Source organism: Triturus cristatus, chromosome 4_1 (genome assembly GCF_964204655.1).
Source record: "Triturus cristatus chromosome 4_1, aTriCri1.1, whole genome shotgun sequence".
NCBI classification, from domain to species: domain Eukaryota; kingdom Metazoa; phylum Chordata; class Amphibia; order Caudata; family Salamandridae; genus Triturus; species Triturus cristatus.
The window spans coordinates 1,343,723,919-1,343,736,346 of record NC_140585.1 but is presented as its reverse complement, the minus strand read 5'-3'; the positions used below and the strand labels follow the sequence as shown (position 1 = coordinate 1,343,736,346).

At 47.4% G+C, this 12,428-nt stretch overlaps 1 protein-coding gene across 1 annotated transcript in view; it reads right to left on the bottom strand.

The window, feature by feature from the left end:
- Window positions 1–12,428, bottom strand: part of KIFAP3 (kinesin associated protein 3) — a 1,322,278-nt gene that overhangs the window by 282,565 nt on the left and 1,027,285 nt on the right. Inside the window, exon 16 of the mRNA XM_085654829.1 lies at window positions 6,472–6,570. Coding sequence (XP_085510955.1) covers window positions 6,472–6,570 — 99 coding nt within the window. The remainder of the gene's footprint in view (window positions 1–6,471; window positions 6,571–12,428) is intronic.

The following is a 12,428-nucleotide window of genomic DNA, read 5'->3' as shown; positions in this document are numbered from 1 at the left end:
GGGTCGAGGGCAGACAAGACCTGAGCGAGCGTCAACATCTTGATCTTCTCCTTCCCGAGGAAGAGGTTGACGTTTCTGAGATCCAAGATAGGACACAGGCCCTTGAACTTCTTGGGCACCAGAAAGTAGTGGGAGTAACAACCACGACCTACTTCTGGGACAGGAACGCGCTCGATGGCTCCCTTGGCCAAGAGAGCCGTGACTTCCTGTTGGAGAAAGCCCAGATGATACTCCCAACATACGGTGGTATTGGGATGGTATGGCTGGAGGGCTAGCCTCGAAGGGGAGGGAGTAGCCCGTTCGGACTATCTGCAAAACCCACCTGTCCGACGTGATTGTGCACCAGTGGGGGAGGTGATGGTAGAACAGAGGTACAAAAATACTGGTCGGCGCCCGTACCGGCGTCGAACGACGCTGGTCCAGTCTTGTGTCCATGTCGAGGGGGGAGGCCGGGGTCGACGCCGGCTGGGGACACAACCGGCGTTGGAGGGGGCAGAGGTGTCGTCAATGGATTCGGGTTGTAGGAGTTGTTATATGGTCTACCGGCGCTGATCCAGGCCTGGATCCCTGGGGGCCCTGCGGCGCCGGAGGCGCTGGTATCGAAGGCCTAAAACCCCCAGCCGAGTCCGCGGGGCCCAAAGGCGTGCCGGCGGAGTCAGGCTGCCCAAAGATGGAGATGAGGGCTTCGTAAAAGATACGAAGTTGAGCAAGGGTCGCCCTGGCTCCCGGGAAGTGAGGGAAACTCAGAGCTGACTCAACAGGCTCTGCAGGCGGAGCCGGACGACTACCTTCCACATCCTGCGTCACATTGGCCTACGGACGTGGAGAAGGCGAAGAGCGACGGTGCTTTTTCGTCTTCTTCTTGTGCTTCGACTTACCTGAAGACAAAGACTTCGAAGAGGAGTGATGGTGGTGACTCCGTGACCAGTCTTGCCACCTACTTCTTGACCGGGACCTCGAGCGGCGCGGAGCTGACTGCCGTGCCTCAAGAAACTTCGGGTTCATGGCCCAGCAGTCGGAACACTACTTCGGGTCGTGGTCGCGCTCCAGGTACCAGAGGCACATGATATGTGGGTCCGTGACCAACATTAACTTGTGACAGGAGTCACAAGGTTTGAAGCCGGTCCGTCGATGTGACATCCCTTGCACCAGGAGTCAAACGACTTGAAAAAAGAAGTCGAAAAAAGTCGAAGTAATTGTGAAAAAAAGTGAACAAACGAGTAAGGGTACCGCTCTGTGCGCTGGCTGGCACGGAAAAAGAAAGAACTTATGTCAGCATGAAGGGCCGGGTCTGGTGGCTCAGTGGACTAATGCATCCACTGCAGGGGTCTGAGTTCTGCCTCATGGTCAGAGGTTCAAATCCCAGCGGGTCCACTCAGCCTTTCGTCCATCTGAGGTCGATAAAATGAGTACCATTGAGTGGGGTAACAATAAACATCTGTTATTCAGCGCCAAGATGCCCCGTCAGGGGTGAACGTGCCCTTCACCAATACACATTATGTTATGTTATGTCTAAGTAAATACAGCAATGTCATTCCAGTGATGGCGAATGCGAAGTCGACCAACGCCACCTATCGATGTGCAGGGGTACTGCTGAAGAAAAATTCTCGCGATCAAGTCTGAGCCCTGGGGGTAATTCTAAGGTAAAGAATCCATAACTAATATATGTCTCTTACAGATATATCGTTACTGAAGGTAACTTGTTCTTTAAAGCTAGTGCTCACTGCAAACACCACCGAACACAACCACCACCCTCCCCACTCCCCCAGTGCCCTAGGTAAGGAATCACCCCGCTCTGGAGCCTTTGATGGAAAACAGCCCAAGAGAGTCCCCAACCTGTTCACCCAGGAACCCCCACCCACCAAGTAATAAGAATATAGAAATTTGAAGACAAAAATAACAGCACGGCAGAAATAAAAATAAAGTAAGTAAGGTGGGGGGGGGGGAGAGGGAAAGAGAAAATGGAGAAGAAAAAGCAAAGCTATAGTGTCATTATATCATAGATAATTTCATATATCATTTGATTGTAGAGTATGATTGTTCGCCCCTCTGACCTAAGCCAAGGCCTGGGACACATCATCTTCAGAGAAGCACATCCGAGAACGACCATCCTTCATAATTATGAGACAGGCAGGTTCCTGCAGGTAAGCTTGAGCACCTGCAGCTTTTAATGGATTGATAAACTGCCAAAGCTTCCATCTCCGGTCCATTGGTGGTCCATTGTGGGTCTACATAAATCTGAACGTGCAAAAATCGTCAACTAAGACTGGTGATGTTGGTCGGGCTGTAAGAGAGACAGCTTGTCTTCCCGATATATATCAATATAGGTCGGGTTGTGTTGCCTTAATACCAGAGGCATTCAGATATCAAAGTTACTGATGGCCTCACTCAGGCTACTCAGGCTAAATCAGCCCACATGCACAGGGTGGGGGAAATAGTATCTCTTTTAATGGATATGTAAACTTTACATTGGAATATCCAAACATGGTAATTCAGATTTTTTCGTTTTGGTTAGATGGCTAAAATGGCTAAGATTAAATGTATGTGTTAGAATGTGTCAGGGATTAATGCACGGTCCAAGCGGCGATTGGTAGGGGAAGAGATCAGATATTATAAACCCCATTTAGTGGCCTTGGCAGGGACGCACTTGGCATACAAAGACACAACCCTACTTAAGGATCTAGGGTACAACACAGACTACAGCAATTCGGGGGGTGGCGGTGCTGTCTTCTAAAATGTTTCAGGGCCAGGTATTAATAAGTGCAACTGATTCTAGGAGGAGATAGGTTTTGGTACAGTTGCTCTTATATTCCGTCAAATTTGTATTTTGTCTTGTCTATGTACCAAATACCGATGACCCCGAAATATTTGATACACTTTCCCTGGAAATATTGAGCTGGGTGGGGGGGGGAATTGATTTTAATGGGGGACTTCAACTATGTAGTGAATTACGGTACTGACTCCACTAACCGTAGGGCCACTGTTCGTAAACCTAGAACCATTTGCGATGCCTGGCGGACTTTAGATCGAACGGATTCTGGCAATACATATTAAGCATTAACAAAGAATAGACATGGTCTTTTTTAAGTGTATGTGGCTTGAAACTATGGAAATGTCAGTATGTCCAAGGGTAGTCTCAGAGCATAATGAGATCTACTTCCAATTTTCCCTGGATTTAAATTGTGATGTGCCCAATACTCTTAGGTTTACTTTCCCTTGCCATTTATTGACTAATAGCGAATACATTAATCTTATCTCAGGTTCTCTTAGGGAACGGTTTACTACTAATAGAGGGTCGGCTTTGCCTTGAATGTTATGGGACACTATGAAGGCATATGTCCGTGGTATCACGCTTCAATATGTAGTCAAACAACATAGAGCCACTACCAAAGAAGTTGATCTTCTACATCAAACATTCCGCCACCTCAAATTACTTCATGCACTTAAAATTATACAGGGTGCTACTGATGCATGTCAAGTATTTACTCAACTTCTAGAGATGCGGGCCCGTGTTGGATGCCAACTGAGGGAGCGGATGGCTGCCAGTTTTGTAAAATAGAAGAGTCTTCAGTATGAATTTGGAAAGGGTTGGCAGAGTATTAGCATATCAAATGACAGAAAAACAAAATAAGGGCAGGGGGAGACTCGCTGCCCACTGGAGTTTTATAAGATATTCAGAGATTTATTGAGCTTGGAATTTGTCTTCGTTATTCAATTTATTCAGGCAGGAGGGCCAGTCCCAACAAGCTGGCACATAACTAATATTGTGGTCTTTTTAAAAAAGGTGAAACCGGACGAGGATTTGGGTATCATATAGGCTCTTTAACACTGATGCTAAATGGTTCGCTAAAATCTTGGCCTTTCGCCTCACTTCAGTAATTCCAGCTTTAGTATCCCAACAGCAACACGGTTTTGTCCCAGGGAGAGATACCATTGCTCAGATCAATACAGCAATTGCTGCATTTGACATCGCTGAGATGTGCAATATGAACATGGGCATGATATTACCCGATGCCGAGATGGCATTTGACCATGTTGCATGGGAATGCTTCTGGGTCATGCTGTCTGCTTTTGGTATAAGGGAAGATTTTATTATAATGATTCAGGCCCTTTATAAGACTCAACGGGCTCGGGTGGCACACTCTGGGAGCTATTCTGGATTTTTGGGGATTTATCGCAGGACAAGGCAGGGGTGTCCACTCTTCCCCCTTCTTTTTGCTTTGTATATGTAGCCCTATCTACAATCCCGCTTTAGGAATAGAGATATCCAACCATGGGCTCTCGAGGGCGAACAACTGTAATTAAATGCACATGCCGACAATGTGGCAATTTTATCTTCTAACCCAGCAGTAGCAATTACTCAGATTGCTCTTGAAGCACGTATATTTGGCCACTTTTCTGTCTATAAGTTGAATCTATCTAAAACTTAGGTTCTTTTGAATTTTATTCCTGATGCTCCAATTCCAGGGAACACTACCTCAGCGGTTTATCTAGGCGTTAGGCTTTGCTCTGTGGTTTCTAATATAGTTAAATTAAACTACGAAACTTTGTTAGCTGCAACTATTGCTACATTTAAATCAAGGAGTAAGCTACCACTTACTATATTAGGACGAATAAATATTATTAAATTAATTATCTTCCAAAATTTCTTTTTTTTTTTAGGGCAAATCTGTGGAGGATTTTGGATTCTTATTTCAAGAGACTGAAAGGTGAAATTGGTAGCTTTAGTTGGTTTTACAGGAGGGCAAGGCGTGTCATCCGACTTTTGAAATCTTCCTGTAAGAGAGGAGGACTCTCACTTCCAGATTTTAAGCTTTATTTTTGGGCCCCTTTTACAGGACAATTGAGCGGTTTATTGATTTATGGGGAGCCGGACTCAGCATCATTCTGCTACCAGCTTGCTCTTGGTGCAGATGTTAGTCTATTTTTTTATCGAATGAATGATCCCAACTACTAAAGGGGGCGCTTTAAGATACTTAAAGATATTATCTCCATTTGGAAGGGGATCTGTAAGAAATACTCTGTTGGCTTTATTAACAAAGACACTCCCATATGGGACAACCCTGCTTTTCCCCTTTCTTCTCAGGACTCAACTTGTAGAGTCTGGGCAGATTGTGGAACTACAACAATGGGTCAATTATTTGATCCAGATGGCTTCAGAGCCTTTTCCGCTTTACAAGATGCTTTTGGACTACCCGCCATTCTTTCTTCAAATATCTTCAACTGAGGCATTACATGGGGACGAGCATTGAGCAAGCACAGGACATCGATAGGTCCGATCTTTCTTCATACTATTTTAAGCCTGGTATCAAACCCACTACAAGCATGATGTATCGAGCATTTCCGCAGTTTGTTGTGGAAGATACTCTATTATGAGCATGAAAATGGAGCAGACTTATAGTCTGAAGTATCGTATGAAGAAATTCAGATGGCCTTAAATCTGCTAGAACGTTTGGTACACTCGGTTAACTTTGAGTTACAACAGCAGCGCATATTGTGTCTTTTATACTATACCCCAGATGTCATTGTAAAATGGGGAGTAACTGCTCCGACAGGTGGAACAGACAGAAAAAGATGTCTTAAGTGCCTTTGCGGTGATATCCTACACATGTTTGCACTCTGCCCCTGTTTGTAAAACTTATGGGACGGGGTGTTGAATTATATGTCACTAATCTTGGGCTCGCCTGTAAATTTATTGATTAAGGAGAAAATGATGCACATTAAGTATGAATTTGTGGGGAGCTCTCAGAAATGTATTACAATTATGCTGGCATCCGCCTGACTCTGTATTGCTAGTGCATGGATCTCAGGGAGTGATCCTTATGACTCGGAGTGGCGTACCCTTATTTATCAAATATATGAATTGGAGCTTGCTTTGGCTAAAGAAAGGGGTCTCTCTTTGCTCCAAAAGATGCGATCAGATATGGAAAATTTTTAGACAGGATTTTTTTAATGTCGATAATGATTGATTGGAAGGTGAAATGGTCTTATATGTTTATATCCCTGCAATGTAATATACTATAATCTTGGTCAGTCTTAATTATTTTTGCAATTTTTGCGAACCCATGTATGAATTTGTTAACTATAATTGTGACTATTTGGACTGTTTTTTTCGATACGTTTATCCTGTATGAATTGCTATTAATTGTTTACTCTAAGACCAATAAAACATTTTATAAATAAAAAAAAAAGAGAGAGAAAACAGCCTAGTGAAGAAACGACGGGTGGCTCTGGATATGCGTTTGGTGGTGCAGAAAGAAAGGACCTGACATCGGTGTGCATGGAGGGGGGGCACCTGCCGCACAAAAACAGCATCCGAGTGTAGTTGTACTGCTAAAGATTTTCCAGATCCAGTCTGATGCCTGGGGTGTATTAAAAAAGGTAGGAATCTACGGTTAGAAGTATCCTTCAAAAACAGAAGGTTGCACATGATCAAATATCGTATTATCAATTACAAAATTGAAAGGATACGCGTTTCCTTAATAATGACATCTCGGGTGGCTTGGTGAAAAACCATCTGGTAAAAAACATACACGATTTGGCAGACAAATTCATCATCCTCTTGCTGAGCTGCAAGATAAACAGTAATAAGTCATGCTACTTTAAGCAAAAACACATTTTGAAAACTTCTCATCCATTCTTACTTTGAAATCCCTTTGTTAAGCACATCAAAATTGTCAAATGATGTTCATAATGACATTACAGGCAGCTACTACACACTATTGCTTTGAAAGAATATCGGATTAAAAAAATTACTCTGCTTGACGTGATGATCTGTATAGAGCACGCTGAAGACTGAATGATCTCTTGGAGCTAGGTATTTAAGACTAGCGTAATCTAGGACAGTGCAGACAAGTAATGAAAAGGCGTGATTTTATGAGCTTTCTGAAAATGGTTAAGTCTAGTTGCAGTTAGACAGACAGCAGGAGAAATACCAAAAACCTTCAAGAGATATGGGCTTAAACATAAACTTGCCAAATATATTTGAGCACACGCAAGGGATTCATTAAAGTTCAAGCCCTTCTCCTCTTTTTATTTAATATTTATATACAACCTCTCAATGACCTCCCTTCACGACTTTGTGGCATATTTCAAAATTATTGGCACAATAACCCAAATGTTTTTATCTATCACCATAGGACAGGAAGAGAGTGGAGGAGGTATTTGTTGAGATGCATGTGTCAACAGACACCACCTCGCATAGCCTGAAGGAGAAGACAACCAAATTTCAGTTTCTGGAACTGGATACACAGCAAAAAAAAAAAAAGGAGGGTGGGGTAGACTTCCCTTAGAGTAAATGAGTACGAAATCACAATAAAGATCAAAGTTAACGCTTTGAATCACATTAGAATTGTGCTTGTCCAGGTTTGCTCACATTTGCAGCAAAGTTTTCAAACTTAATTATCAACTTAAAGAACAACATACTTACTTTCGGTAACAAAGTATCTGTAAGAGACATAGATAGGTTAGCTGTAGATTCCTTACCACCAGCCCACCCTCCCCGCTATGCGAACTGACTTCTAGGGATAGGGACTCCCTTACAGGGCCTAAGTCGTGGCTCACCGGTAAGTGTTTTTATCCCTCTGCGCTTCTGGCATGGAAAGTCGTGTCAGAACTGACGTCAGCGCGCAGGGGCATGGTATCTAAGTAGGCCATGCAACGTCATCCCAGCGACCACGACACCGGTGACGAACACGGAAACGACCAATGCCACCTACCGACGTTCAGGGATACTGCTAAAGAAAAATTCGCCGGATCCTTTCTGACACCTGTGGAATATTCTAAAGTAAGGAATCTACAACTAAGCTATGTGTCCTACAGATACATTGTTACCGAAGGTAAGTAACTTGTTCATCTGAAAAAGACAGTTAGTTGTAGATTCGTTTCCTTAGAATAGATACCCCAGCAATACCATCCCCAGAGGACGGTTTGCGAACCAAGTTCAGACTAAAAACAGGCAAAACAGCCCTCCCTCTGGACTTGGCTGTCCAGGCAGTAATGTCTGGTGAGAGGTGTGCAGAGATGCCCACGTTGCTGCCTGGCAAATATCAAGTGGGACTCCACGTGCCAAAGCATTGGTTGCTGCCATAGCCCTAGTGGAATGAGCAGGCAGCCCCACTGGAGGATCCTCCTTCACTAAAGAGAAGCAGATCTTTATGCAAAGGACAACCCATCGAGAGATGGTACATTTTTGAACATCCCAGCCTTTCTTAGCACCTACATATCCAATAAATCATAATCATCCACCTGGAAATCTTTGGTGCAGTCAAGGTAAAATGACAGCGCATGTTTAGGGTCCAGGCGGTGGAGTCCCTGCTCCTCCTTGGAAGGGTGCAGAGGTGGGAAAAAGGTGGGCAAGGTGACAGAATGTCCTACTGAAATTGGTGTAACAACTTTAGGAAGGAACTAAGGGCTCGTTATAAGCACCACTTTGTCCGGATGCACAGAAAAGGAAGGGGGCTTGGAAGACAAAGCTTGCAGCTCACTCACCCTGCAAGCAGAGGTGATAGCCACAAGGAAGGACGTTTTCAGAGTAAGGAGAACTAAGAGGACAGTTATGAAGGGGATCAAAGGAATCACACATAAAATATGTTAGAACAAGATTCAGGTCCCCCTGGGGCATTCTGTAAGGAGATGGAGGGAATAGATTAGTAATGCCCTTAAAGAATATATTTACAATATGGTTGTTGAATTAGGATGGCTGATCTGGCAGTCGAAGAAAAGCAGAAATAGCAGCAAGACAGCTTTTGAGAGTGCCCTGCTGGGCCAAAGAAAGTATGTACAAGAGGATCTCTGAAAGAGGGGCAGAAAGGAGATCCACAGCCTTTGCTGTTCACCATGCCACTAACTTGTTCCATCTACAGGCATATACAGATTTAGTGGAGGGACACCTGGCTGCCAAGATGACATTACAGACTTCGGACGGAAGGTTGAAAGCGGTCAACTGTCACCACTCAATCTCCACACAAGGAGGTGGAGACTGGACAGGTTCGGGTGAAAAACCGTCCCCTGATATTGCGACAGAAGATCCTCCCGAAGGGGCAGTCTGCTCGGAAGATCGATGGCCATGCTCAGGAGCTTGGGGTACCAGACTCTTTGTGCCCAGCCCAGCTTGATCTTCTTGAGCACTCGGGGCAGAAGAAGTACAGGTGGAAACGCATACAGGAGGCCACAGTTCCACTCGCAACGAAAGGCGTCGTTGAGCGAGTACTGCCTTGGAAACTCCAACACGCAATACTACTAACATTGCACATTCTCTTTGGTGGCAAACATATCTAACCAAGGCTCTCCACACCACTGAAGGAAACCTTGCATCACCTCCGAATGCAGACGCCATTATTAATCGACCAAGCACCGATGGCTGAGTTTGTCCGCCCTGGCATTCAGAACCCGCCAGGTGTTGAACCACCAGGGTCATGCTCTGATGTTCCAGCCATGTCCAGAGGTGAAGACATAGGGTCCACGACCCCACCCGCCCTGTTTGTTGCAGTACCACATGGCAGTGGTGTTGTTTGTGAACACTTGCACCACTTTACCTTTGAGAGAGGGAAGGAATGCCTTCAGTGCCATTCCGATCGCCCGGAGCTCCAGCAGGTTGATATGGAGCCCAAACTTCGCCGGAGACCAGATGCCTCTGATCTCCGCTCCTCCCAGATGGCTGCCCCATCCCAGGAGTGACACATCTGTCACCACTGTTAGATCTGGTTGGGGAAGGGAGATAGATCTAACTCTGACCCAAGCTTGGTTCGTTAGCCACCACTCCAATTGTTGTGCAGTTCCCTCTGAGATCTAAACGTAGTCGGAAAGATTCCCCGGTGGATGCACCCACTGGAACTTCAGGTCCCACTGCAGAACCCGCATATGCCATCTGGCATGATCCACCATCAGGATGCAGGAGGCCATGAGGCCCAGCAGTCTCAGAGTCATCCTCACCGAAATCTGGAATAGAGGCTGAAACATCGTTATCATAGCCCGAATATCCCAGACTCGCTGCTCAGGAAGATAGGCCCACAAGTGTACTGTGTCCAGAACAGCTCCGATGAAAGGGAGCGTTTGAGTGGGACTCAAGTGTGACTTCGGCACATGTACAGTGGACCCCAGTGATTGCAGGAGATCCGCCATAGTCTGGAGGTGGGAGACGACAGCCTGAGGCGAGCCCGCCTTCAACAGCCAGTCGTCGAGATAGGGGAAGACTGGAACCCCTGATCTGCGCAGATGAGCTGCGACCACCGGCATCACTTTCATGGACACCCGAGGGGCACTGGTAAGGCCAAAGGGGAGCACGGTGAACTGGAAAAGCTTGTAGCTCACTTGAACCGTAGATAGTGTCTCTGGACTGGCAAGAAGGGAGTATGGAAATAGGCGTCCTGCAAGTCCAACGCCACCATCCAGTCCCCGGGGTCAAGGGCAGACGGGACCTGAGCCAACATGAGCATTTTGAACTTCTCCTTCCAGAGGAAGCAGTTGAGGGCCCCGAGGTCTAGAATAGGACGCAGGCCTTTGTCCTTTTTGAGCACCAAAAAGTAGCGGAAATAGCAACCACGACCTACTTCTTGCGCAGGGACCCTCTCTACAGCTTCCTTGGTCAAGAGAGCTGAGACGTCCTGACGGAGAAGCGGCAAATGATCCTCGGACATGCGATCAAAAGATTGTGGCATGGAGGGAGGGGTAGGCTCAAAGGGGAGGGAGGAGCCCCATCGGACGATTTGTAAAACCCACTTGTCTGACGTAATGGATTGCCAGTGGAGGAGGTGATGGCGAATCCTGCCTCCCACTGGCCATTGATGGGCCTTAAACGTTGGACTAGGAAGGTTTGGAGGCTACGGCGGGGGAGGAGGGTGGACTGGCCCGCCCACTGGCACCCACACCCGCGAGGTCACTGGGTCCCACGTCTGCGGCCACGCAGAGGCTGGGCAGCTTACGTGAGCCGGTGGCTAGACTAAGCCGGACATGGATGGGTGCCCGTTTTGTAGCCACAAAAGGGATGAAAAACAGACAAGAGTGGGCGACAAGGTGCAGCGAGGCCCAAAGATGTGTCGTAGCCCGAGAATATTTGACGACGGCCATCAAAGGGCATGTCCATCAAAGTTGACTGAACAGCCCCCAAAAAAAGGTAGATGTCCTCAACCGGGCGTAGTGCCTAAGGGCTACCGATGTGGCAATCCTTCTGCCCAGTGAGTCTGTGGTATCCAGTCCTAATCTGATAGTGAATTTGGCTGCATCTCTCCAATCCGCCACTGACTTGAAGAGAACGGCCTGGGCCTTCTCCGGGCACTGAGGCAGCACCTAAGCAACCGTATCCCACATAGTATGGGAGCATCGGGCCAAGAGGCACGTGGTATCCGCGGACCGCAGTGCCAAGCTGGAGGAAGAGAATATACACCTCCCAAGATGGTCCAGTTTATTGGATTTCCTATCTGGAGGGGCAGAAGGGAATGCGCCCTTTGAAGAAGAGGCTTGGACCACTAGGATCTCGGGGAAAGGGTGTTAGGTTAGGAACCCTGGGTCACCTGGGAGCCGGGCGGTGGCAGTGCGCAATCGTCCTCTCCACAGGAGCTCCTGTACTGGGCTTGGACCAGGAGCCCAGGAGGACGTCAGTGAGGCTTAATTAAACAGCAATAAGGATTCAGAAATGGTAGCTGCAGATTGAAGCACTTCTGTCAGGAGGTTAACCCTTATCGCCACCGAAGGGAGCTCAAGGCCCAAGTCTTCGGCCACCCTTCTTACCCCCACAGCATATCATGCTCCCTCTTCCCTAGCCATGGTAGGGGGAGAAAGCAGTCCAGTATCTGGAGAAGTGTCCACACCACTAACATCACCCAGGTCATCTCGCCAGTGCGGATACTCCAGCTGGTACGTTTAAGGGTCCAGCGACCCCTCCCAGTCCTCTCACCACCCTCTGGTCAATAGGGAACACCAGGGAGAACAGTGGAACATAAGTACCTTCCAGCGTCAGTTACGACATTGGCCGACCTCGATCTGGCTCAGGGTCCAACTCGGGGATGAGGATAGGTATGGCGTCGGTCGGGGGCACATCCGGCGCCAGGGGCATCGTTATCGGGATAGACACCAGGAATGGTCGGGTGAGATTGACCGGCATCGATACGGATCCAGGCCCAGGCTGGGGCCACCGGCATCGGAGGCCCAGAACCTCCAACCAGCTCCGCATAGCCTGAAGGCGTGCCAGCAGAGTTGGGCTGCCCAAAACAAGGTGTAGGGCCTCATAAAAAAAGATGGGAAGGGGGACGATCCGGCTCCCGAAAACGGGGGCAGTACTTAGTCGTCCCTGAATCAGGCAGGGGGCGGTGCAGAATCTTCCCTCAACCAGGCACTGGAGAAGGGGCCATTGAGCGACGATGCTCCAGATCCTGCATCGCCTCAGCCGACCAACGGGGAGACGGCGAAGACCGCTTGTGCTTCTTCTCCTT